Source organism: Struthio camelus, chromosome 4 (genome assembly GCF_040807025.1).
Source record: "Struthio camelus isolate bStrCam1 chromosome 4, bStrCam1.hap1, whole genome shotgun sequence".
NCBI classification, from domain to species: Eukaryota; Metazoa; Chordata; class Aves; order Struthioniformes; family Struthionidae; genus Struthio; species Struthio camelus.
In genome coordinates, this window is record NC_090945.1 from 11,628,719 (window position 1) to 11,656,325 (window position 27,607).

At 44.1% G+C, this 27,607-nt stretch overlaps 2 protein-coding genes across 10 annotated transcripts; both read right to left on the reverse strand.

The window, feature by feature from the left end:
- Positions 1-63: 63 nt before the first annotated feature.
- Positions 64-8,196, reverse strand: LOC104145180 (placenta-specific gene 8 protein). Of its 7 annotated transcripts, none has more exons than XM_068941475.1 (5): positions 8,044-8,196; positions 2,565-2,708; positions 1,833-1,957; positions 739-842; positions 64-265 (listed from the first exon to the last, which is right to left on the reverse strand). In XM_068941475.1, coding segments are annotated over exons 1-5 (510 nt in total). In that variant the 5' UTR covers positions 8,180-8,196; the 3' UTR covers positions 64-264. The 7 variants fall into 7 exon arrangements, with proteins under 7 accessions (XP_068797576.1, XP_068797579.1, XP_068797578.1 ...); XM_068941478.1 differs by lacking the exon at positions 64-265 and adding an exon at positions 6,717-6,771 and having other exon boundaries at positions 735-842; positions 2,565-2,705; positions 8,053-8,106; XM_068941477.1 differs by lacking the exon at positions 64-265 and adding an exon at positions 6,717-6,771 and having other exon boundaries at positions 735-842; positions 2,565-2,705; positions 8,044-8,106.
- A 3,459-nt stretch (positions 8,197-11,655) lies between these two features.
- On the reverse strand, positions 11,656-26,798 carry COQ2 (coenzyme Q2, polyprenyltransferase). Of its 3 annotated transcripts, XR_011140807.1 has the most exons (10): positions 26,594-26,798; positions 26,104-26,270; positions 22,991-23,112; positions 22,669-22,754; positions 21,787-21,920; positions 21,170-21,358; positions 17,232-17,383; positions 14,434-14,534; positions 13,152-13,330; positions 11,656-12,677 (listed from the first exon to the last, which is right to left on the reverse strand). XR_011140807.1 is itself a non-coding variant. In XM_068941483.1 (8 exons), exons 1-8 carry the CDS (start codon positions 26,796-26,798, stop codon positions 13,258-13,260), a joined length of 1,128 nt encoding a protein of 375 aa, XP_068797584.1. In that variant the 3' UTR covers positions 11,656-13,257. The 3 variants fall into 3 exon arrangements, 1 of the variants encoding a protein (XP_068797584.1); XR_011140806.1 differs by lacking the exon at positions 14,434-14,534; XM_068941483.1 differs by lacking the exon at positions 14,434-14,534 and having other exon boundaries at positions 11,656-13,330.
- Positions 26,799-27,607: the final 809 nt, after the last annotated feature.

Below are 27,607 nucleotides of genomic sequence, written 5' to 3' on the forward strand. Positions count from 1 at the left end.
CAGGAGGAGGAAGAGTGTCTCAGGACATCTCAGGTGGTGCAGAAAGATGACACACAGTGCAAGTGAAGCGAAGCATTACGGTTTATTGCCGATTCTAAGGAGGAAAGGAGGAGTCGGTAACAATCAAGCAAAGCCATCCATCCGTGGCACGTTTCCAAGCCCAAAGCGCCGCCGGCGACTCCTGTGCGGAGCGACTCCTCGGCACCCAGCGAGGCCGGTGGCATCCGCCACGGGACGGGACGGGAGCGTCGGAGCCTGGGCCGATCTGTCACAGAGCAAAGGGTGGGTGAGCACGGTGCAGCCCGTGCCGCCGCGCCGGCAAGCGGGGCCCCGCGTCACCCGCCACTGCTCGCCCCGAGCGCCCCGGCCCCGCCGGCACGCTGCCGTCACAGTGCCGCCTCCCACCGGCAACCCTCGCCGTTCCCTGCCCCTCCATCCCCGTCAGGCCTGTTTTGGCAGCCGGCCCCTCTCAGCCGGTTTATGCCCCCAGGTCTCCTCGGCCTCCAGAGAGCTGGGGCCCCACAAACACCCTCCCGGAGACGTTGGCCTCCTCCCTTGCAGAAGGGTCCCGGTAACGTCTTGCTGTGGGACAGGTCACTGTTACCACCCTGTTATTTCCAGTTCTGCATCACAGCAGCCGTATGCCTTAGGCCAGTCACTGGCGGACCATGAGAGCCTGAGCTTCTGCTGGGCTTCACACGGTGCCTTTATAAATAAGTAGCAATCAGCCAAACTTACCAGAATATGCCAAGTGCTCTCCTCCTGTTAATATCTCTCTTTATTTGACAAACAGAGCACACAGGACAACACAGGGTGATGCAGAAGTCAGAGCAAATGGACCCCTGTTAAAAAGAGATGACTTAGGACTGCAGACCTTTCCAAAAACCACATTTCACCTAAGAATGAGTTAATCATAGTCCACGTGTCTTTTTTTTTCCTCTTCGATGCTCTCCCTTTGCATTTAGCTGCAGAATCTAGAGTAGCAGGCTTTAAAAAGACTAAAACATTTCAGTATTAATGACTGCATTTGTTGTAGAATATAGAGGACTTGCAAAAAGCTATAAAATAGAAAGAAAAAAGAAAGAATTTAATACAAGATTCAGATAGCTATTTGTCTTTTGGCTCCTTAGGTTACGATTGAGGGGAAAAACAAACAAAAAGGCAATTATCATGAATTGGAATTAGGTTACTTTGGTTTGTGCTACGGACAATGATAATTTCCCTCTGAAAAGAAATGATTTGCCATATTTACTGTATATGAACGAATACAGTTCTCTAGCACCTTATTATAGAGGTTTATCTGTGTAACAGTAGCCAGCCAGCACATCTCCTCAAAGAGGGGTATCAGTAGGCATAAAAAATGACTGATTTTATTATTTATTATGCCTCCAAAAATCTCAAATCTTTTCCTATACCTTATGTTCATTATGGAGTGGAGAAGAAGAAGCCAAGACCCTGTGAATCACTATGGTCAAGAACAGCTGAAAGCAGGACATGTTTCTAGGACATGTTTCTAGGACATGTTTCTTCTGGTTTTTGCAGTGCTACAGGAAGCCTTCCTTCATGCGATGAAGGATGCTGTAAAGGAGTTGCATAAGATTAAAATCAGTTTTCTAAAAGCAGCCCAGGGATTTGTGTGGCGAAACGTCTCCTGACTCCCATTCTGTGCTCCCAACCTCACTCAGGAAGTAACACACTGAGGAACGAGTGAAAACCGGCAAACGAACAACGCTGTTGCCCTCCACACATTCATTATGTCCAAAGAGAGGGGCCTCTGAGGGCATTTCATGTTTACTCTCTGAGCAAGGTGAAACAAAGGATTAATCACTTACCGGGATACTGTATCTGGTGCGGTAGAGGGTCCTCATCGCCACGCTGGTACCGCACAAGCAGCACTCGCTCATATCCCCAGCCACCTGACATCCAAGACAAGGAAAGCAGAACGTCCCGCAGAGGCCTGGAATAAGATGAAACACAGCAACAAGTGAGGGTTTGCCTCCGGTTCCTGTAGCCTGTCCCCATCAAAGCCACCCTTAGGAGGGAAGCAGACGTGCGTACAAAAATAAAAGGAGAAACACAGGGGCTACGGCGTGAGAGACTGCAAGCTTCCTGCAGTTTTTTGTCTGCTAATTAGGGCTGCCTGTATTGTCTTCACCAAGAAAAGCTCTGCTTCTGCAACACGATAAACACCTGACACCTTCCGTTAGCCTGCTGTCAGCAACCAGGGACAAGGTCCTGCTTTCTTAGCCGGAGATAATGAGGTGAGGTGAGGGACAGAGTGTCATGCTTCATCGGAAATGCTGCCTGAGCCTCATATCTCACAGCATTTCAACGTAGGTGCTCATTATCCCACCACAAAAACCACCTTTTCAGGGAGCAGGTTACGCTGCTCTAGTTATTCCACTGTTTACCTGAACGAGCAGGTGTTAGCATCGCTTCAAGGGCAGCTGCGAGAAGGCATGCAACAAACCGCACCGCACCACACCACACCAGCCGTCTCAGCAGCTGCCCGAAGCCCCTCTTCACATGGATGGTCAAAATAAGATACGTGGTCAAGCACTTACACACGCCACAGTCAGTGCAACAGTCCATCAGCCCTGTCTGCCACGTGTTTCTCGATATGGATGAAACAGGCACGCCATATTGAGGCTGGGTTGTAACAACAGGCAGAGAGGCCATCTCTAGTTCCTTCAGATCACCTGGATCTTCTGAAAGAGAAAGGGGAGGAACAGGACAGGTAGCGACACCGTGCAGGAAACAAAGCAGGTAAATCGGATGGATGTAGGTGGCCAAACTGTAGCAGCCAGTCAAGTCACCCATGGGTAAAATTTGCTAATTCTTCCCCAGCTGGATGCTGAACGGTTGCATACTTCCATTCGAAAGCCTCCTTCTTCCTCACCCCAAAGTCAAGAACAACTCTCCCTGCTCAGAGGAAAGGTGCCATTTCACTCCATGACTAACAGCTAGTGGTTCCTTAGTTATTTCTGGGGGAATCTGGCCCTTCTCTGCCACAGCTTGTGACCTTAGATCTGGGAAGCACAAAACACTCAGGATGGGACTGAGAAATTAAGATCTTACACTCTTGCTGCTGGTTTTCAGCGTGGATTCAGAGATTTTTTCACTAGCACTTTACTCAGACAAAAAAGTCCATTTTGCCTCAGTGAAACACCAAAGCAGGAAGGGTTCTAACAGCAATAAAACAGGAGGAAGCAACATGCATAGATACATACCGTAAATGTAAATACAATATACATGCATCATATCTCTTCATGCTTAACACTCAACGCAAATATCACACTGCTCTGAGCATGTTTTCACTAGAAGTTCTTACGAGTGGCTCTAGACATGAATAATAACAAAAAAAATGTTTCACAAGACCATTGTTTCCCTTCACTTATATTGACTATTAGATATTTAGAAGTCAGATCTTGTTAAAATCACTATCTTTCTTGTGCTGCCATACTCAAAGGTGGACATTCCCCTAAAAAAACACAGCAATAATACAAACAATAATTAAACCCAACTAATAACCGGCCGGACACACAGCCAGTTCTCAGCACATATTAATATCAGGGAGGACTGACTTCAGTGCCCAAGAGCGCCTTTCACATGCTCACCGGCCAACACATATGCAGCTGTACCTTACGGAGACACCACCACCCTTACGGACAGTGGTACAAGCTGCAACAAGCCGCGAGGTCCAGAACGGTTCCCATAAGCGGCAGCGGGCACTGGGGGCAAGGAACGGCGCGCTCGGAGCCCGCGGGGCCAGTCCTGGGGCAGTAAATCTCTCTCTCCGACTCAGAAATGAAAGCTGAGCGGGGAGCAGGCACTGAGCACTCTGGCCCTGGGCCACCGTGAGCCCGGGCAAACAGCACTCGGGCATCCACCCTGCCGCGTACGTGCCGCCAGGGTCGTCCTGCCACAGGGCAGGACAGGGCCTGCCATCGAAGGCAGCAGCACCTCGTCATCCAAGCTCTGCGTGGACAACGCTTCGCTTTACAGCGGCCCAGCGGCCTCAGAAGCACAGGGCTTTGACAGCGATACTCAGATCCCTGCCTGGATTTCCGATACCTCTTGGCCTTGCGTAACAGCTAATCTCATCAGCAGAGGACAGAGTTGTCATTGAAGATCGTCAGTGAAAATTTCTAACAGGACAAGTCCCAGGATCAGCTTCTGAGGACAGCTGGGCTGATATTTGCCCTTTTAGCACTTCTTGTGGTCTTTTCTTTACCAAGGACCTTATCCAACTTAAAAGGCTTCTACCAACCTCCCTCTTAGCCATTCCCCTCCCCCCCCCCCCAACTCCCTGTTCCCAGGACGCTCTTGGGGACGGTTCTTCATCCAGGATGGTTAGGAGCGTCGCTCCACAGATGTTTTACACAGCCACCGGCTCTGTCCCTATCCCGATGGGAAGGATGAGCAGTGGGTTCTTCTCCACTCCTAGCAGGGTCCTTTCAGTCTCAGGTCCACGTTTTGGTCCACCACGACCTGCTCAGCTGCTCTAGCGACGGGCTTGTCAGTGCTCTGCCACAAACCTGCCTCCCTCTGCAGCCACTCACAACTGCTTCTTCTCCTTTCCGTCTCGCTGCAGATGGCACTGTCCTCTCAGCGTTTCCTATAGCTAGGTCTCCTTTTTTTCATGATCAGTGCCGTTTCCTGGCTATGATACCCCATGATCGTTTCTCTCTTCTCCTGTGATTAGTTGTTCCGCTGTGCCTCTGCCATTTTCAGTTGTTTTTCCCCAAAGCCTCTTCTCAACTGTAATTCTTTTGTACGAGATAGTCTCGCTTTCTGTCAGACATTCATGACCATGCTTTCCAGGTGGCTGCTTTTTTCTGCTAAATATTTGTCTTCCAGCTGTTTTTAATTTCTCTTCTCCTTTCTCATGTACTGTGAACTCCTGTCTCCAGCTAAATTCCACTACTGTCTTCTGCTGCAGTCCTTATCAACTTCTCTTTTTGGAGTCCTATCCCATGACACAAATGGTTTCTCTCGGCACCCTAACAAAATTTTACAACAATCTTGCGCGTTCTTTGGGTCATTGCCACTTCTTGGGGTTTTTTTGTTTTTTTGTTTTTTTCCTCTCAGAAAAGACCAAAACTCTACCAAAACTCTCAGCTGCAGAAATGCAGTTCTGCTTACTGCATTTAAATTGTTCACTAACTAGCACTTTTGTCGAGGTCTTTTCTAGGTGCATAAGATGATAAGGTATTAGGTTGTCAGTGACATTTTTACTATTTAAAACTTGTGTTAAGTCATTTCTTATTTTTTAGGCTTGGCAAACATCATTCAGCAGAAAACAAGAGAATATCGCCTACCACAGACTCAGCCATTAAGAACACCAAGTCATTAAGTCACATATTGTACAACAAACAAGAGCTCTTTCCTCTGTACTCGAGTTAAATACCCCAAAGTCTCCCCCATTTTCTGCAAAAGCCATTTCAAGTTATGTTATTAAAATAAGTCTGCAGCCAGTGAGGGAATCCTGTGACAACAGCCTCTTATCATTGCTGATTTATTGACACTGGGAATAGCATCTCCTGCTTTGGCAATGCCTGCAAGTTGCATGCTTTCTCCTAGCTTAGGTGGACTGAATTTCTGAAGTTGAAGAAGCTAGCAATTTTAACTGAGAACCTTCCTCCTTCTCCCAGCTTCCCTTGATTCAAAGTGGCCTACAGGGTGCCCGGAGTCAGGGTGTTAAGGACAGCACACCAGACCTGAAGTAAAGTTCGTTCTCTTTGCTGTTCCGTGTACGGCCTTTCCTCTCCTCCCTTGCTGCTGTTACGAATGAAATCACAAAGTCTTCAAGAGCATCTTGATTTGCTTTTCAGTTCCCTATGGCTTACAATACGCAGTTTGGCTTACTAAAGTTACACTTCCATAAGCATGTTGCACTTGTTCTGATGCAAGTGTTTACTAGGTGTTGGCCCGCTTTCATTAAAAACAGCAGCCGTCGCAGCTTCACGGCGATCGATGTGAAACACACCCTGACACTCAGCAGCTCTGCTCATCTCTTCTTTTCCTCCATAGTAAGCGCACATCAACGGCTTTAACTCCAGTGGCCAACATGCATTTTCTCGTAGACTGGACTAAGGGCTAACGGCCAGCGGTTTCCTAGCTACTATACCATGGGTTGGATACCTGCTCTTCAGCACAAAGTTCAGCAACCGCAGCAGCCCCAACTCAAAAAACGATTAGGATTTTGGAAAGCATAGCCAGTTAGCAAGACATACGTTTAGACATTAACAACCCATCTAAGTGGTGTGTTGCAGGCCTGTCGGAAGATGGGAAAAGGGTGCACACTCCCGTATCTGGTAGCATGCTCATGCACATAACCGTTTGTTACCTGCATTTGGAATCTTTTCAGGTTTTTGCCTGTGTTATCCGGCCCCCTAAACAGCACCTGACCATTCACTTTTCCCCCCATTCCAGAAAGGTTTTGCTAATAGTTAGACATAGTTCACTAACTACACTTGTTCTGCGCAGAGCTTGGTAGTGAACCTAGGCTAAAGCAAGTAACACAGATGTTTCGGTTGTTGAACTTTGAGTATTTCTCAGAAGAATGCCTTGGCATGAGTACAAAGCATTTGGGAAATAGCTATAGCCTTGTGTTTCCTGCTAACCAAGCTAGACGCAATGAAAGAGAAGTACATTAGAAAAGAATCGCCAGGTCTGTCTCGTAGAGAGCGAGAAACACAGATGCTCAGCCTTACAGCTTAAGTCTGATCCCAGTCCTTGTTTTCTGGTGGATGAGTGAGCAAGTAGACCCTGAAAAACAGAAAGCTTCACATCTAAATCAAAAATAAAGAGTCGCTGTATTCTTATTATGTTAGCCAAGTAAAAGACAGCACACATTTCAAGTAACAATAAAAAATAAATTCTGCCCTGAGGCAAAGTTGTCATGGCTGCGCACAAATAGAAGAAAGGGGAAGGAAAATGATAAAAACCACTTGCTGAGATTGGTTAAGTATTCTTGCTACAGATGGATTTTTTTTTTCTCCTCAGAAACACCACATGGGCAAGCATAAGAAAAGGGTTGCTCAAGCTTCAAGCCCCTCCCCATGGAGCTCCTGAGCGCCCAAGCCGGAATAGAAACTGAAATCACTGAGGGTAATGCTGTTCAAAGCCCCGGAGAAATTCTCCTTGGCGTTAGAGCACATTCTGCCGCCACCACCACTGTGTGCAAGCCCCCAGCCTTCAGAAACCCCTTTCTCCTCTTTATAGGGCATGTGCAACCTTTAAAATACAGGGAGACCGAACCTACCAGAGGCAAAATCAGGTAGGTGCACAAAGAGAAGTGGGATCAGTGATTGCCTGGGAGCAGTCTCCTCTGCCAGCCAAGGGAAACGCTATCAGCACATGGCAAACCTGCAAGTCATCTACTCTTTTTACACGATTACAAATGCAAATTGGTCAATATATGGGTATTATTCACATTCTTTCTCCTCTCTTAGCTGAAAACTTTGCAATATGAAGATGCTCCTCTCCCCGGTACTACCTCAAACTCCCTGGCATTTTAAGCTCCTGAGACAGGAGATCACTACCACATTGAAAAAGACAGAAAATGCACAAAGGCACCATGCAGCAACATATAAAAGCAACTGATATACAGCCTTCTTCTAAGATGTGAACTACATCCAGCATACTCGAGAAAACTACCAAAAATCTTCCAAAAACTATATAGCTGCGAAACGTGAACAGCACTGATAAGAGGAATTTGATTTCAAGCACTCATTTAGACAATCAGAGAGCCTAATTTAAATAGACAGCAAAGCATCAGTCTGATTCTTTTACTACATTTATACAACTCTAGTAGCAGGAGAAACCAGCAAAGAGGTAGTAACCTCTCTCCAACCCAGCTTTTGAGCATAGTTTCTTAAAAGACCCCCAGTAGGATTTGCCATATATTTTGCTTTAAATGATTTGTTGAGCAGAAAAAAAATAATTCTTTAATTTCTCCATTTTCACTATCTGCCCCCTCTCCCTCAGCAATAAGCACCAGAGCAGCTAACGAGTTCCTAATGTTTTAAGAGAACAAACCTCGCTCACAGGAGCACGCAGCCGGTCCTGCAGAACAGTCTCCCTCATGAGCAGGGCTCTTGCCTGCCTCTGCTCCTGTATATAAAGCCTTATGTGGAAGATGAAACTCAACTTTTTGACTCTTCGAGACTCTCATTGGTAGTTGAAAAATAAAGGTGGGAGGTAACCAGAGGGAGGGGGGTGAGCAGTTACACAGTGTCACTATGACCAGAAATTTAACACATGCAGAGTGCATGTTTTTCTTTTTTCAGAATTAAATCAGAGATGCTTGTTCATATTGAAAAAGCTGGTTGCATATACGTTGCCGTAATCCCTTAATCCTATTTATCTGTGGTTGTTGTTATGGGAAGAAGAGGTCTGAATGACTTGCCTTAACTGAGACAAGCGTTTTTCCAACATTAAAATATTTTCCTCCCAAAGACTAAGCATACTCTTAATATCAAAAAATAGACACAGAGAACCTCGGGATGTCGCTACTCAAAATTTTTCTCACAGAAAAGGCTTTAGAGGAAGAGGTTCTACAGATTTGCTGGTTGGTTTTACATTTTAAATCACTGCTAAAGTGAAATAAAGTGACCCTGCGGCGTGGGGCCCATGGAAGAGCCCTGCCCACACCAGGAGCCCGGCTGCCACCCGGGAGTTTCAGCCAGGCCAGCGCTTTACAACAGACAATTTAGTCAGCCTGTTTTAAAACTTACCTGACTCGTTATCACACATACCTACACTCCCTGGCACGAGACACGTTTTCATTTCTTATTTCTTCATTTACATCCCTTCAAATACTTAACTGCTCACACCATATGCAAGCCACTGAAGCTTTAGAATAGTTCCTAGCTTCTTTTTTTGGAAAAGCTATTATTCCAGGAACAGAGAGTGTTTGCGTAATACGTACAGTGTGTAAATTGCAAGCAGTGTAATAGTATAGAGCAGGTCCCAACAGTAAGGTACATAAAAAATTGCAGGTTTAAACTATTGTATATAAACTGCTGATAACACATTTTAATTCTCTTTTCACAAGTACCAAAAAAAAAAAAGGTGAAGGAGAAAGAAGGGTTCACCTGTAACTTTCAGAAACTAAAAGACGGACTTTATAATCATGCTTGGGGTTATGGTGTAACAGAGGGAATGGAGAGAGGTGCTATACAGATCTGCCTTTTAAGAACAGCGCTGTTCCGAGCGCGGCGAGCAGGGCAGCGGGACGCTGACGCCCCCCTCTTCGCTCCAAAGTTCAATAAAAAATTGCCTCTACTCTATTGACCGTAGCATTGGTGATGCAATTAACAGGGCTCCTCTCCTGACCCCATGATAGAGAGCCTGGGCTGTGCTGCCTGGGAAATGATTTCACTAAGGGAAAGACACACCTCCTTTGGGAAAGTGAAACGACGGGACAACTCCCAGCTACTACTTTCAGACAAGGCAGATGCAGTTTTCTGCGGGGTTGGATGTTCAGCTGCCTGCCTTTGAGGCTTGCTTTCCCATTTGGAGGCAGGAATGGTTTCAGGCAGCTTCACCGAACACGCACCCTGTCTTCCTCTCGCTGCTCAGCGTCACCAGGCCTTTGGGGAGAACGGATTGAGCAGCTGAGTCAGTCAAGGGTTATGTTTTTTGTTTCCCGAGGATTTTTCTCAGTCAGATCAGTTCCCCAGCTGGTTTACCACATGTGCAAAATAGCACTCGAGAGCGAGGAGGAATGACTGGTCACAGTCGAGAGGTGGCATCAGCTAACAGGGCTGCTGAGCCAGTCTGCGGACAGATGCCTGCTCGCCCCGTACAAGCTCAGTGAAGTTGGGAGAGATTTGCACAGACAGATTGATTTGAGGCATGAGATCGGGCCCAAACATCATTTTTTTCCCTGTGCACTTTTCAAAATATTCCCACAGTCTCTTGTGACCCAACCTTTGCAAAACAGTTTTAGTTCAGAAGATGCTTTCCAGAACAGAAGACACCTGACATCCTACTATCTGGCTAAATAATGTAAATGAAAAATTATTACGCAGTGTAGGAGCATGCTGTGGAGAGACAGAATTCAGAAGCTGAAATGCACTGTTGGCATGGAAAACACTACCTTAAAAAAAAAAAAAAACAAGAAAAAGCTCATCAACAACATTTTAGGATTTTAAGAGTCTACTCTCTATTCGGAACTGCAGTGCCATTGATGATCCTGGAACTCAGTTGATATGAACAACCAGGTCATTTAAATGCTTTGCTTCCATGAAAGAATAGCCCACTTCTAGCAGCAGTTCTGATGCATGAAAACATAACTTAACTTCTCATCATGACCCTGAGATAATGCCACTACCAACAAGTAACTCGTCTGATTTTCTCAGCCAGGCATCTAAGTTGGATGAAAAAAAAATCTTGGCAATAAAATCAAAACACAAACTCTTGAAACACGCAGAAAGAGCGTCATCTTCACTAAATAGCTGTTAGGAATCCCCATCTCCTTGTGTCTCACCAACCTGGCCTTCTGGCCAGGGTCCATCAAAGCTCCTGACCTGGACTCCAGGAATCGTTGGCAAACAGTTTGTTTCACATGAGGTTTTTCTGGCTATAAAAAGTGGCCCCGCTGGAAAACGTAAAGTAAGCTGCAAAATACAAGCCTACTATCTAAAGCAAGGCAATAACGAATAGTACAAAATCGCAATAGCTAGGAAGAAAGGAATAGTGTTAATGAAACAAAAACTATAATGCCTTTTTGCTAAGGCATGCTAAGGCATGTTAAGAAGGTGTTAAGGCATGCTAAGGCATGTTAAGAAATGTCCCTGCAGCGTAAAATTGTGAAGTGTTACAGATACCCTGGAAGACCAGAATAAGGGCTCCTGTGCCTTGAAAGTTCGACTGTTTTTTTCCAGCTGCGTTAATAAAAGACAACCTCTCTCTGCAACTTGCCTTTTTTCTCAGAACTTGGAAGTTTTTAGGCAGAAGGAAAACTCCCACAACTATAAAAGCCCAAGGAGAAAGGAGCCGAGCAGATGTTAGGAGACATTTTGACAGCTCTTAGAAATACTTCTAAGGGTTGGCTTCTTATCTCGGATAATTTGATGTAACTGCAGTTGATACAAAAAGAGGGTTGTTCTCTCCCTTGCCCATGGCTCTAAGTTCCTTACCCCTCTTGCAGAGATCTAGCCATCACACAAATGGCAGAGCAAGGCAGTTCCGCTCACTAATCAGACGGAAAATGACATTTGGGTTCTACTTCCTGTATTAGCTTTGTATTACTTCTAACCCTCTTTCCAGCAAAGTGTCAGAAACGCTAAGTTAACCCAATGTTAACCAAAGCATTGGCATAATTACCCGTGCAAGATACTTTGCAAGAGAATTTACAAAGTCACAATTACTTTTAAATATATTACTTACATTAGTAGACTAGGTTCTACTATTGTTGATTAAAAACAATTTACTTAACTGACTTACTGCTTAACTTTCTTATTGCTACATAGTACTTTGTATTTTATTTAGGAAAAAAAAAGCACCATGACCACATATCAGAGGTTATTTGACTAAATAAAACACTGCATTAATAGACAAACCTGAAAAATGACTGGCAGGTTTACAGTGTGTTGTGGAACAGTTTGACCCTCGCTTTCCGAGGAGCAGAGTCTCACGCATGTATAGCAGCAAAATTATTTATTTATTTAATTGGTAGTACAGCACAGTAACAGCTCAAGCTGGGTGCCTCCAGGGAGGGACCTCAAACAAAGAAATGCTGGGGTAATTATACCCTTTACAGTCTCGTTTCCCTGCCTGCCAGTGAAGGTGTCCTCCCGTCTTTTTTACTGAGTGGATGGTCTCTCTCCTTCTGACAGGTCCTGGCCTACATCCCAGGCTGTTTGCCATCTCCTTGAAGGTCAGCCACAGCCCAAGCGCACCCCATTTGTCTTCCGCATCCTGTTCTGTATCCTCATTAGCTGGTTTCATGTCCTCATTAGCTGGCTTTAACCGGGTTTGCAGTTACTTTGCCAGCAATGTTTCTCGAGTTTATTGACAGTTCGGCCTTGAGGCCTGCAGGCTTCACCTACTTTAGACACTTAGCGCTAAGCAAGAGTCAGACTTACGCTAAGCTGAAGCTAAATCAGCCACAATTTCCTTCTCTAATAGTGCTGAAGCTAAATCAGTTACAATTTCCTTCTCTAACACAGTGACAAGGGCTCATATAGAGAAGAAAAGTAAGAGATACCTGAACTGGAAGATGAACTGGAAGAGAGAAAGAATTTGTAAGAAGGAGAAGCTGTAAGACTTAGTACCTGCTACATGTACATCACCACAAGTCCTTTTCAGAGGGGAACTTCATTTTCGCATCAGTGTGGTTTCCTCTGTGCATGAGCAAGATGCCTCATGTGTACAGCTGGATTTCTTCTGTCTGACTTTATCCATGTAGCACTTCCAAGCTTCATCCCGACTTTGCATAAAAGTGTAAGTGGCAGGAAGATTGCAATCCTCTCTCAGTCGGCCCGGAACATCCATCGCCAACAACATTTGCCCTGATTGTTTCTTAAGTTAGCTCCTGTGTGCTCAACCTTCAATTTTCTGAAGTACCTTCTGACTTACCTTGAAGTAAATCAGCTTTGGACAGCTCAAATTCTTCAAGGTAACATTGGGAGTAGCCTCCACATTATGTATTTCTTGAACAAGGCCTTAAGACAGCAGATACAAGATTTACTGGCTTTATACCTACTCGGCTTTATACCTACTGGCTTTATAACTACTTGGTCGCATGGATTCCTTTTAAAGATTTCCCAGGATCTCAAACTACCACTGAAAGCACGCACAAACAGCAACAGCCCAGCAGCTCACAGATCTCCTGACAGACACAGGAAGATAGCGCAAGTCCTCCCAATCCTATTCAACCTATGAGAAAAAACAGGCTATTGGGTGCCAGACTCATTGACAGCAGCTATGCAGAGCACCCTCACCAGATGAACACCCATGAGGAGGGAACCCTCCATTCACTGGAAAAATATTAACCGGTGAGAGACTGGGTCTTTATCTACTGGCACCTGATGGAGGAAGCATGCACTTCATCACATTATCACAAGGCTTTCAGCATGTCCTTTACCGCAACAAGAGTGACACTAGGCCAACCAACCTGACGGGCAACCTGCACTTACACAACCCTTGGCTTTCTGGCCTGGATCTTCTTCCCAAGAAAGAGGAAAAAAAGAGACCTCTCAGCTTCTCTCTCTCGGAAGGTTACGGTCACCATGATACCTGTTTTCAGTGATTTGTCAAGTCTTTCACTTTCTGTATTACTGTTTTCAGTGACATCATGCATCCAGGAGAATAAGCACTAAAGGGAAAGAAGACAGCATTTATGCAAGATGAAGCAAATCAATTTTTAAGGCCCTTCAAACAACTGCTGAAATAAGACCCAAGAAACGCAAGAAAAGAAATGCAGGTATCGCCAGAAAAAACATTAGGGAGTACATAACAAACTCAGTCTTTCCCTAACATTTCTCTGAAGTATTATTTTTGATAATTTCTGAAAAAGTGGTCAATAGCACAGCAAAATCTGGGGGAAAACCAGCAACAAATTACTAGCCCTTTCCCGGTTTCTGCCAAAATGAAAAAGGCCTTTCATAAAATACATTCTCTCACTTCTAGTTACCTTATCAGTCCTTCATCCCAACAGCTATCCTTTGTGTGTCTTCCTTTAATACTGGCTAACCACAAATCTGTGTTAGTCTTGATGAGCTATTACTTTAATTTTCAGGCTGCTTTTTGGTACTCTAGCCCTCACAAACAATGCAGGCCATCCCAGAAGATATTCTGATCTTTCTACATTTTGACATAACTTTCTGGTTTTGAGTCATTAGGAAATGTCACTAGTATCCTCCTTTTGTTCCCAGGTCATAATCTTAATGGTCAGCCCTAAGGCTCACCTAGCGAGCTGATAAACCCCCTCCCGCCAGACTGCTATCCTCCCAACAACACTGGCTCTCACCTGCCCTCTTGCCAATTTTGTTTCCACTAGACAGTTGCAGAGCTAAGTGCATGCAACATGTACCTTCCTGAAACAGAAGAAGGGAATCTCTGGCTTCCTTTGTCTGAAAATCTCTTCTTTCGCTAAAGAAATAGAAAAATGGCAAAACCCAGGTACCTTTGATGATCCCATCATGTTTCCCTTCCTCCCTTAGAGATGAGTTTGAAACACCTCATCACAACTGCCACAACGAGGCATTTGAGTCAAAACTCTAGGCCAGCTACAAATTGCTGCCAATAGCTTGGCAACCCCTCACATTTTCTGGTCTTGTATTCACTGTTGCTGGTTCTGTGGGAGCTAGTGTAGGTACAGAGCTCCCGCTGAACAGAGTCGGTGCTACTTTTGACACATCTTTCAATGAAATACCATGTAGCATGTAAGGCAAACATTTGTGCTGGTTACGTGCTTACGGCAATTTCGGTTTCAGTGAGCAATGGCCAATGCTGAAATTTCTCCTTTGTAAGGCTTCAACCTTTCTGCTGCCTTTAGAAGCACCAGTTATTTTGACTCCCTGCAAAGGAACAATTAGAAAAGAGAGGGGAGGAGAAAAGCAACACCCCCAACATTACAGGAAATACTTCCAAAGAACACTGCTTATTTGTGCAAAACCACAAGAGCTAATAACGAAACTGGTATTTAATAATTTTATATCAGACTTTCTTTAAATACAACTGAGTGTGTGTTTGATTCTTGAAGACTCAGAACAGAATAACTTGGGAGCAGAATGGAGGGAGAGGAGATACGCACGTGTATCTGCATGCAAATACAAACAGCCTTCTAGCAGAAAATGATTCAGCCTTTGTATTTCTTGCACTTATGAAATTATGTCTTATTTGTGTATATTAACCATAAAATGATTTGGAATTAACACCGTCAATAGGATAGCCTAGAACATAAATCTTCTTTCAGTTTCTATACAATGAACCTACAATACAGCTGGGGGCTATCTTCGTAACCAATTGCATTTAGAGTTGTTTCTGGGAAACCACCAGAGAAAATATGCAACAATTTTAAAGCTTAGGGCAGGACGGCTTTGAAATTTGCATTTTTATTCTATTTTGCTATACCAAAAAAATTCATTTAAACTAAACACTTGATTATGACAAGCTGTCACTGGAGAAAGGACACTAGAAGTTTCAAAGCCACTACAAAACATGAGCTTTTCTCAAATCATCAGTTAGTTAAAGACACTTTAATATGTCCAAAATGGATAAAACTAACTTGTCACTACCTCCCTAAGGCAATGTATAAGAAGTAAGGAACTGAAGCACGCTAATTATATCACCAGACTCTTTTTTTGGTTACTAGTAAATGCCTAATATCCTAGGTTCAACACAGAACTGGATATGTCCAATTCTCCCTCAAATAAATGTATCTTTGTCACATAATTATTCAGAAACTTATTACTCTTCATATTTAAAGTGTTTTTCTTCATCTTAATATTTTATCCACTGAAAAGTTATAAATCAAGTGTTAGAGTAATTTCTGCCTAGGGACCTAGAAGGCCCTAAAAAAGTTATGCTTCCTAACATCTTCAAGTACTTTCATTGTATATGAAATCAGGCTGAAAAATCCTTTTGTATATGATTTGCTCAAAAGATCTTTGACATCATTTTTTGGAACAGTAAGAGAACACAAAAGGAAAAAAATAAAAGAAAACTTAACAAAGTACAATTTACAAGGAAGAAGCATACAAAAAATACCAGACTCAAGCCCTGCCCCAAGAAGGATTTTCTGTAACCAGAACTGTTTACTTGTTATAAAGCTATCTCCTGTTGCTATAACAGGAAACTCTTGAACTGTTGTCATCACTAAGTAAAAATGAAAGTTAACAAACCTCGAGTATACACTTTGGACTGACATGTCTCCCAGAAATACCCCTTAAATAACCCTAAAATATGACAGTCTTATTTAAAGCTAGATCAGTTCCCTAGTTTGATTTTTAGCGCACCTGCACCAACAGTTGTACCCACCACTAAAGGAGCAGAACAGAAATGAGGAAAGACCATTTGAATGCCATAATGACTTTAGCTACCAAATGCTCGGTATCATCAAACTGCAGCTCCAAATGCAGGCATCTGTACAACTTTCTCTGGAGAAAACTGCACGTGCATTGTCCACCATGACTAGGTTGAAGTAAACTCCACTCTCATTCTCACAGAATAAGCGTGTCTGTTGCTTCTTGCATAGAAGCTAATTCCAGACTGTACAGTGCAAACTCTTTAACATCACGAGTCCATGAAAAGCTTAACTACCATGCAAATTACATAACCGATAGAGCTTAAAAAGTTAAAAATACAGAACACTTTGGAGCCATGTCATCGTTAGCCTGCAGCTCCTATTTTTTCATTGATAGGCATACTCCTATAAACATGTTCTTCCTGTAAGATCACAAATAAACATAACAAACGTAAGGCAAAAAAGATTAGCATAAAAAATGATGGTCACTTTGCAGGACGAATTGGTAGCTTTCAGTCAATTACCAGCCATGCACACTTTGCAATATTTCTGGGCTTTTCTATTTTTTAAAGTCAGTAGTCCCATGTTCGAACCGTTCTTGATAGACTAGCTCAGCTCACTCTGTGCAGGCAACTTTGCAGAAGTCTGTTGCTCTTACACGACAGAATTGCTGCCAGCAACCAGCGTAAAACCAAAAAGATAATTTTAAAGTACTTTTCTATTGACTTATTATTATTTTGGACCACATACGCACACAAAAAACACACACACACACACAGAGTCCTGACAGCTTCTGGACATCTCAGGATAAAAACAGTTATGGAAGTTACTCCACACAGCAAGCTCCAACTGAAACCGCAAATTATTCATGCAATAAATCAGAACACCACACCTTTACAACCAGAGTTTATTTACATCCTGAAATCACTTTGCATTTCCCATGTACTGTCACCAAGAGATATCTGTTGTGTTATGTAGAAAACGTTGGGGCTCACAGTCCTGAGAATTTTACAGAAGTTTATTTGTACTACACAGAATTAATATTTAAACATTCAATATCACCATAAACAAAGTTCAGCAGCTTTACTTGTTGGTTCATCTCACTTGCATGTTTTTAGAAATAAGGAAAATTTAATCAGCTATTATAAATAAATAGAATAAATCAGAAATAGTTCTAAGTTTTTTTACTCTTACAGTATCTTTATTTTAACCAGATTAAAATATCAGTACTCATAGTAGTTTCAGCTACCTGTTTTCTAGAGGCGCTTCCTCCTTTTTTGAGTCTTTTCTTTTCCAAAGATTTCCAAGCATAATCCCTACGAAGAGCAGAACTCCTACTGTACGATTCGAAGTAAACTTCTTCCAACAGTCTTCAGGTTTGTCTATATCCAAAGTGTAAATCTGTTAAAGTACAGTATAACATTCCATCATTATTATTCTGCAATCATAAATATTAGACATTTCTCAAAAAAAAAAAAGTCTGCACCTTGAAAAACTGAATCTCAAATTCTTAAGTCTACCCTTAGCTCCACAATAAACAGGAACACTATGTGCTTACACTGGTTTTTGTTGCACAACTGCTTTCTGCATTTACTTGATAGATTTATTCAATTAGAGCATATAGCAGAAAAGTGAAGTGTCGCATACAGACATGATTCCTGGACCTTCTCAGTGAAGCGCATTATAAAGAGCCTAAATATTTAAATGTCTGGCCTGGCTTTTAAAAACGCAAAAATATCTAGGCGTGCAAACAAGTCTTTGAGATTTTTCCTCAACAGAGAGGCACCTAATTCTTCAATGGGAACTTAAAAGAAATGGTACCTCCCTGTACCATTTGGAATTTTACTATAAAATGTTAGCCTATATGCCAGTAGAAACATGGCAATGGAGAGAATGCAGTGAACCCAGTTAAGTGTAATGCACAGGAAGCTGTCCTGTCGCACAGGGCTGGTTTAATCCAGTTGCTCTTAAGTGCATCTATACAATTCTCTTGCGAAGAGGAACCAGGACACCTGCAACAACAGCTAGAAATAAGGCTTACCCAGCTCAGGAGATGTCTGCTGTGAATCACAAGAGATGAAAAAAACATGGCACAGCAAGAGCAAGGTTACTGAAAAATACTACTGGAAGTGGTACCGCAAAAGTTTTTTAAGATGAGTGAAAAGAGGAAATGTTAAACAAAACAGATGAAAGTATTAGTAGTACAGCTCCCACTAAATAAAATACACAACCACACCCAAAACTTTGCAGTTCACCCACTGAAAAAGTCAAAACAGAGTGCACTCAACTAAAAGAGATGAAAGTTAGTCCTTCCCTAATAAACCCATTCCTCTGCCATTTGTGGTTTCTGAGGTTGTGGAGAGATGACAGGGCTGGATTCTGATCAATGAACATGATACACTGTCCATGAGGTTCTAAAATATGGTGTTATCCATAACCTTAAAAAAAGCTGCAAGCCCCTCAGGCACAGATTTAAAAGACACAAATGTAAAACACTGAACTGAGAAATAAAATTGAACAGCAACCAAGTCATGAGATACACCTTTAGAAATGCAAAACAAATACAGATATTATTTTTCTATTGGTAAACTTCTTTAATGGGATAGAAATTTGACATGTCTATGACATGGCACAGAGGCTAGTTGGAGTCTGTAGCTAGCGGTGTCCCCCACAGGCCAGTACTGGGTCCAGTCTTCATCATGACCTGGAGGAAGGGACAGAGCGCACCCTCAGCAAGTTTGCTGACGATACTAAACGGGGAGGAGCGGCTGACACACCAGAAGGCTGTGCTGCCCTTCAGAGGGACCTGGACAGGCTGGAGAGCTGGGCGGAGAGGAACCTCCTGAAGTTCAACAAAGGCCAGTGCAGGGTCCTGCACCTAGGCAGGAATAAACCCCCTGTACCAGTACAGGCTGGGGGTTGACCTGGTGGAAAGCAGCTCTGCAGAGAAGGACCTGGGTGTCCTGGCGGACGACAAGTCGACCGCGAGCCAGCAACGTGCCCGTGTGGCCAAGAAGGCCAATGGGATCCTGGGCTGCATTAGGCAGAGTGTTGCCAGCAGGTGGAGGGAGGTGATCCTGCCCCTCTCCTCAGCCCTGCTGAGGCCTCACCTGGAGTGCTGGGCCCAGTTCTGGGCTCCCCAGTACGAGAGAGACGTGGCACCATGGGAGAGAGTCCAGCGGAGGGCTACCAAGAGGATGAGCGGAAGGGAGCATGTCTCCTCTGAAGCAAGGCTGAGAGAGCTGGGCCTGTTCAGCCTGGAGAAGGGAAGACTGGGGGGGGGATCTGATCAGTGTGTACGAGTATGTGAAGGGAGGGTGTCAAGAGGACGGGGCCAGACTCTTCTCCGTGGTGCCCAGGGACAGGACAAGAGGCAACGGGCACAAACTGAACCACGGGCGGTTCCGTCTGAACCTGAGGAAAAACTTCTTTGCTGTGAGGGTGACAGAGCGCTGGCACAGGTTGCCCAGAGAGCCTGTGGAGTCTCCCTCCCTGGAGATATTCAAAATCCAGCTGGACATGATCCTGTGCAATGTGCTCTAGAAGACCCTGCTGGAGCAGGGAAGTTGGACTAGATGGTTTCCAGAGGTCCCTTCCAACCTCGGCCATTCTGTGATTCTGTGACCGGAATTCCTCTATTTCCACTTAGACAATGATTCAGGCAGAAAGTCAAGGAATTAAGAAAAAGCTAACCCTTATTGTAGCTTACTGAGCTTTTTAAAATCAGTTAGATTGCATTTGCAAAAATGTTGAACAAAGAAATAAGCATGAAATTGCTTACGTAGAACTAATATTAAAATGATCACTCAAGAAGAAGACACTCCTTGGTACATAGAACAATGTTCTTCTTATGACTTCGATAATCTAGAGGGTTGTTGTACACTCTTCTCCACTTACATCCAGCAGGTCTGCATCCTTGCGTATAAAAATCCTGTTGCAGTAAAGTAGTCTGCATTTGTGTCAACGCTACGGGTTACAGCCACTCTGACGACTCAAACTTTGAATGATTACACAATGGAATGTGGTATTTTTTGAAAGATTCCCAAGCACAATGCCCATGAAGAGCAGTGGCTAGAAGTACCAAACTGCATTATCACAAGAATTCTCTTACCCACAGGTATGTATAATATCTATGAGCCACACGAGCTTCCCCATTAAAGGGCTACTTAAGTCTAATGTGCTTTAACATAGGGATTAGCTGCCCCTTTCATGCCAAGTTGCATGTTCGTCATATACTTAGCTTCTCAGACTGCTGATAGTTTTACTATTTGCAATGCACAGACCCCTTCATTATCACTCACCTATTAAGACCAACAATTAACTTTCTACAGACTAGCTTGTCCCTTCAATACTAGACCAGACAGTCACTAATAATTTAAAAAGTCATTATGATTCAAAAAGAACAGAGTAAAAAGATCCTATCTGCTTCCTTTTTGGACCAAGTTTTACTGTTATTCATTAGAATGTCTAAACTAATATAAATACAAGATGAACTAGATTGTCCTCAGGTACAAAAAGAACAGTGAACTAGAACTATCAACTATTGTAAAATTGTAATATTAGCATCTGCTACGGGCGGTAGAGAAAAAGTCAAAGGAAATTTACTGGACCACTAGGGCACAGTACAGAAAAATCGTTTAGATGTACAACTAACATCTCTGGAAGACAGCATACAATACTCATTTTTATACAGCTATGGTACAGCATGTTGTAGAAAAAATCTGCAGGTGTCGTTGATACAGCAGACCATGTAGGCTTTTAAATTAAGTGAACAATCACAATAGAGTGCAACTGCAGTCTTAAATCATATACCTAAGATACAGTGAGAACTATATCAGAACAGTAAAGATTGCAAAATCCTATTTCATATTGAAGAGGATCTAGCTATTGCTGTTACTGGAAGTGAGAAGAGAACTCTTCCCCTGGGATTACAGCCTGAGTTCTTTGGAATAGGAACAGACTGAAGAGCAGTTCTCTACAGTCTGCGGATCACTGGAGTCTCTTCAAAAGCAAGCTCTGCAAAAGCTACTAAAGAGAAGCAAGCTTACAGTTAGAAGACTTACAATCTCTTTATAGGAATTTACAGGAAAATTTTCAGCTAGTTTGCAAACTGATAGGGGTTGAAAAGCACTCCAATTTCTTATCAAGAACTTCCACATAGAAAAAGTATAAATAAATCAATCAAACCTGGTGCGCTAAGTGAGCACCTACGGCAGCCACAGCGGAGTAATAAGGGAAAGTCTGGTTACAGTTCATTCCTGCCATGCACAAGCCCAAGAGCATTGCAACACTGAAGCCACTGAGCCACTGCTTTGTATCTTCATTGAACTGTAACGCTGTTGACTTCACACCAATAAGGACGTCATCCCTCTTATCCTAAAACGAAAGAATGAATTAGCAAAAAACCCAGAATCCAAGTGTTATTACATAAGGGGAAAAAAATGGGCCTCGCTAACACTACAAATGCTTATTTAGGAAGCCAATTTAAGCCTATCTGTAGATCCCTAAATTAAAACATTGATAGACAGCGCCGTTTTGTCACCCAATAGCTAACAGCAGCACCAATGTTATTTACACAGTGCATTTATGCGTAGGGACACAAACCCCATTACACTCCAAATGCTTTGCAAACTAGGTTGAATGCTTAAAGAGGGGAAAGAGAGTCCCAGAGACTTTTTATTTTTTGCTATTTTAGCTCATTCCACGGTTAGGAATTGCAACAGGTTAGTACTGTTTGAATCCAAACTAGTAAATTAAACATGTGAACATACACAATTATCTAAAAGTTCCTACTGTTACTCTACCTGATGCGCGTAAATGGTATCATATACCAGCGTCCACATAACTCCAGCTAAGTACAAAGGTAAACACACAGACCACTCACACGACCCTTTGATGGCCGACCACCCAAGAAGGGCTCCCCAATTAAATGTAAGTCCTAAAAGCAGAAGGAGAGTTAAAAAAAGGAGCTAAAAGGGTGCCAGGAGAAATCTAAATTACGTTTGTATTTTCAATCAGGTAACAAATACAAGTAACTTGACGTTAAATACACTGGACATACATGGAGAAGTATATATAGCTACACATTTTTTCCCCAGCTTAAATTTGATTTCATTAGCATAGGGAAAAATTTGCTCTTGAGCGTACTCAAACAACAGCTTCTAAAGTTAAAATGCTTACGTGTCAGTATAACTGGCTGCAGAAGAGTACACAGCAGACAACTGTGGTAAATAAAGGCTGAAAATCATAACTTTGATTGAAAAGCTGAAGGCAGCTGAAACGTAAAGGCAGGATACTGAGAGATGTCTTATGGCTGCAGTGGAAACACCACTGCCATCAGTTTCTCTACAGTAGTCATTATAGACATTGAACACTGATACGCAGGGCATGTTTCAGAAAGGTTTCAAGATAACCTCAGAACTACAGCTAATTCTCACATGACAAGTACTTCCTCTCTCCCAACCTTACAAGAAGAGAAACTGCTTATTAACAGGAAAACTAAAAAAACTCCAATTCTTAGATGTCTTATAAATTGTTTAAGAAGCTTCTGGCACAACACAACTTTATTTGCAAGCTATTTTATTTTAATTTATATAAAATCAGATGGCTTAAATTCAAATTCTAATTTCTAGAATAAACCAAAAACTATATCTGAGGAAGAAACAGTAAAAACATTTTAAACTCACCCAAAACTAACTGTGGCCAGTATGTTATTCTCTTCATCAGAGGATAGGTGATCACAAGAGACAAGGAGGCTGCTCCCAGAACAATACTGTAAAACGTATTAAGAGGTTTATTATTTGCTGGTCTAAGGATCACAAGACATTGCGCAGCATCACAAGTGTTGTTCATAGCACTGAACTAATTATTTCACTTTCAGCTACAATACAAGGACTAATAACCTCCTCTCTCTGTCCCCTGTCCCCAACCTTTTCTGTTGGAAACCTCTGTGCTTAACACTGATCTAGAAATGAAATTCTGAAGAATAAAAGATCACTTATAAATCACCTGTAGTAATTCAGACACAGAAGCACACAAAGAGCCAAGCTAAGCTGTCCCCCAAGAAAAACAAAGGATTGAAAAGTAGAGATATCTCCAGCTGCTAGGGGTCTACTGGCCGTCCTCGCAACCTAAAACAAGAAAAAAATTAATGTTAATGCTAAACCTGGCATAACAAATTCAAACAACTCTTAAAAGTAAGTATCATGCCTCTGGCATGAAAGTGAAAAAACAAAGCACAAACAGCTCACAAAATGAATGAGACAGGGTTCCTCCAAGATTATTAACTCTGTATCATCACATACATGAGAGTATTTCTAAGTGGTAATACTTACAATTAGGAGGATGCTGCCTTCAAAAATTAAAGCAGAAATAAAATGCTATTTGTGTGCAATGAAGCAGATTAGATATACTGCAAGTATATAGAAATCTTGCATCTGAATATTATTAACAGAACAAAAATTCTGTAAAACTGAAAAAGTTAAATGCTGTGAGCTAACTACCCCAACATTAGAAGAACAATATTTCTGTGGTCAAGGTGGTTATGGTGATGATTTCAGATCCTAAAGATTCAGCATCCCTCTATCACTGAAATATTAAGAATGCCACACACAGCCATTGCTAACAGCAGTAACAAGAAAATTAATTTAACCCTAATCAGGACATAAAAGAGTTTAGAACCTCTCTCAGGAGCAGAAAAAACATATAAGGCAGATAAAAGAGGAAAGAAACATCAGAAGAAAGTGTAAGCTCTTTTAGTTTGTTTTTCCCCTGTATCATAATTTAGTTATATCAAACTTCAAATAGTGTTTGCGCAGTTTAAGCGATACAAAAAGTTGTTACTTAAACATGCGTGCCTTTACACACTTGTGACCAATTCTGCTGCACATCAGGACCAAACATGGGATGTTTAAAAAAAAAAAAAGTAACACTGTTCAAGCCATCAGGAATACAAAAAGAACAAAAAATAAAGGCACCACCACCACCACAAACCAACATCCTGTTACCCAGCTTTAAACACACCAGTTATAGATATCTGCTTGCAGTTTGTGAAGAAAGAGCTGCTGCAGAAATTTGTTTAAAACCTGTACATTTATTCATAAATGAAGTCATTATAATGCAAATTCCACCTTACTAATCACACTCCCCACTCTATGATATCATTTTGACATACGGAGTTATTTAAAAACATGGAGCCCTAAACCATCCAAAGATACCACAAAACTGTACTGAATCATTCATTTCCCACAGCATTAACACAAAACTGCTCCCAGAACAACTTCACAGATAAGACTGGCTCATTATCTTGTCACCTGACAGCAGCCAATACCCAAAACCTGAGCAAAAATACAGGAACAGGAAATAGGACAAGCAAATAACGACAATTCACCAGGATACTCTCCAGGCCTACGCTTGTGCACATTTCAAAATCTGACATTAGAGACTGCCTTTGACAATTTTGTCTGTCTTCCCTCTCGGGAGCAAAATAGAGAAGAAAACTGCAACAAATAGAAGATATGTTCTTACTTGAGCATGATACTCTTAACAGTCATTTTCATGAAGAAATTAAGAACACTCAAGGAAAATCTGCTCCTGAAAGTTTACAAAAAACACATAAATAGTTCTTGAGTAGACTGTAACTAGCAGTCACAGAATCGCACAATGGCTGAGGTTGGAAGGGACCTCTGGAAACCATCTAGTCCAACTTCCCTGCTCCAGCAGGGTCTTCTAGAGCACATTGCACAGGATCATGTCCAGCTGGATTTTGAATATCTCCAGGGAGGGAGACTCCACAGGCTCTCTGGGCAACCTGTGCCAGCGCTCTGTCACCCTCACAGCAAAGAAGTTTTTCCTCAGGTTCAGACGGAACCGCCCGTGGTTCAGTTTGTGCCCGTTGCCTCTTGTCCTGTCCCTGGGCACCACGGAGAAGAGTCTGGCCCCGTCCTCTTGACACCCTCCCTTCACATACTCGTACACACTGATCAGATCCCCCCCCCAGTCTTCCCTTCTCCAGGCTGAACAGGCCCAGCTCTCTCAGCCTTGCTTCAGAGGAGACATGCTCCCTTCCGCTCATCCTCTTGGTAGCCCTCCGCTGGACTCTCTCCCACGGTGCCATGTCTCTCTCGTACTGGGGAGCCCAGAACTGGGCCCAGCACTCCAGGTGAGGCCTCAGCAGGGCTGAGGAGAGGGGCAGGATCACCTCCCTCCACCTGCTGGCAACACTCTGCCTAATGCAGCCCAGGATCCCATTGGCCTTCTTGGCCACACGGGCACGTTGCTGGCTCGCGGTCGACTTGTCGTCCGCCAGGACACCCAGGTCCTTCTCTGCAGAGCTGCTTTCCACCAGGTCAACCCCCAGCCTGTACTGGTACAGGGGGTTTATTCCTGCCTAGGTGCAGGACCCTGCACTGGCCTTTGTTGAACTTCAGGAGGTTCCTCTCCGCCCAGCTCTCCAGGTCCCTCTGAAGGGCAGCACAGCCTTCTGGTGTGTCAGCCGCTCCTCCCCGTTTAGTATCGTCAGCAAACTTGCTGAGGGTGCGCTCTGTCCCTTCCTCCAGGTCATGATGAAGACTGGACCCAGGACTGGCCTGTAGGGGACACCGCTAGCTACAGACTCCAACTAGACTGTACCACTGATCACAACCGTCTGAATCCTGCCATTCAGCCAGTTCTCAGTCCACCTCACTGTCAGCTCATGTAGCTATAAAACATAGCAAAGGGGTTATTTATTTTTGCTCTGATGTGGAGGAAAGCGCTGAAAAACTAAATTTATTTTGTTCAAGTACTACACGTAGCTGAGAACATATAATTTAGTTCACAGAGAGGTAATTATTCTAGAAGACTTACTACAGCCAACATAGAGTGACACAAAAATAAAACAATTTTTACCATTCTAACAGAAAACGTAGACAAATTAATTGCACTGAAACAAAAACACGGAAAAGTTTTTGAACTGGGGGAAAAATGGATTTGCCTGGATTACTACGGGTGCTTGACGCACGAAATTACTCATCGTGCTGCAGATGAGAGAAGATTTGTTTCATTAAATAACCAGCAATTCTCTTCCTTATCAAAAACTACGAGCCTGACAGGTCTTTTCAAGTCCACAGACGTTTCTCTACCTTTTTGTCATAGTCCTGATCCCACATGTCATTAATCGTGCAGCCTGCTCCACGCATCAGCACTGCTCCAGCCCCAAACAGGGATAGCATATAGCAGTCTGGAAGGCAACCCGGCTCCGCTGCCAGGCCTATACTCCAGGTGCACGGCAAATATAACAACCACGTCCCTGACAGAAAAGAAAAAAAAAGGAAAAAAAAAAGTTGAAAGGGATTAGGGAAGAAATAACTCACACGGGACCTCAGAACAAGGCCCAAAGCGACAGCTGCTAAGCACTGAAAGGAGACTTGCTGGAGGAAATGACGGGCGCTTCCCCCGCCAGCTCTCCCGCTGCCCTACGTCCCCTCGGACGGTTTGCAACGGCCCCAACGGTCGGCGCAGCCCCTAACGGCGCGCGGCGGCGTCGCCATGGCGACGGCGGCCCCCGTCACCGTGGCGACCCCGTCGCCATGGCTACGGCCGCTCCGCGCAGCGCCGCGCCGCCCCACTCACCGGCGGGCTGGTGCAGCCGCATGAGGCGCAGGTAAGGCCGCACGGGGCCCGGCGCGGCGCGCACCAGCTCCGCCGCCGAGAAGCTGAGCGGCCGCGGGGGGCCCGGCGGCGCGAGGGGGCGAGGCGGCGGGGTAGCGGCGAGGGCCGGGCGGGCGGCGCGCAGGCCGCGGGCGCCCCGGCACAGCCGCGCCAGGAGCGCCGCCATCTTGCCTCCCCCGCCGGCGGCGGGAGGCTTCCGGCGCGCTGACGTCACGCGCCGCGCCGGGCGGTGCCGCGCCGGCACGGCGCATGCGCAGAGTGGCCGGCCTCCGGGGGCGGGGTGAGGCGGCCGTTGCGGGTAACGGTCGGACGGCTGAAGGCTGGTGGGACCCCAAACGGTGGGAGGCTCCGTGGCACCCCTGGACTCCTCAGGGGCTCTGTGGTGTCCCGCAAGCCCTGCAGGGGCTCTGGCAGCCCCCCAGGCCGGTGACAGAGGAAGGCAGCCCCGCAGAGCCGTGATGTCCCGACGTACAGGAGCTTCCTTCTGGGGCTTTACCTGGCGTTTCCTTTGAGCAGTACATACCAAACAAGCAGCTGAGGTTAATGACAGAACAACAGACTGCATACATTTAGCTAACAGTTGCACTGGTGTTTAATCATTGTGCTTCGGCCTCCCGCGACACGTTTTCGTACTGTTTTTGCTACTGTGCCTCTTCAGAGCCTGTGACGCTGTTTTTTAAATTAGTGTGGGTTGCCCCGTGGCACCAGCGTAATTCTCATCTCACAGAAGTGTTCCAGACTTGAGGTAGTAAAACATTCACGATTTCATACACGCCCTTCACATCTCTGCCCTCTCGCACTCACTTCTTACAGCATCTTATTTGAGGTAATGCATCAACTTCATGACTTACAGGGGCAGTATCTGGTGTTAAAACCATAAACATTTGATCTTGTGCAGCCATAGTTTCAGTGATAAAATTTTCCTGGAATTACTCAACGGAAGTTTCTGACAAAGCCCAATATCCCTGTAATGCA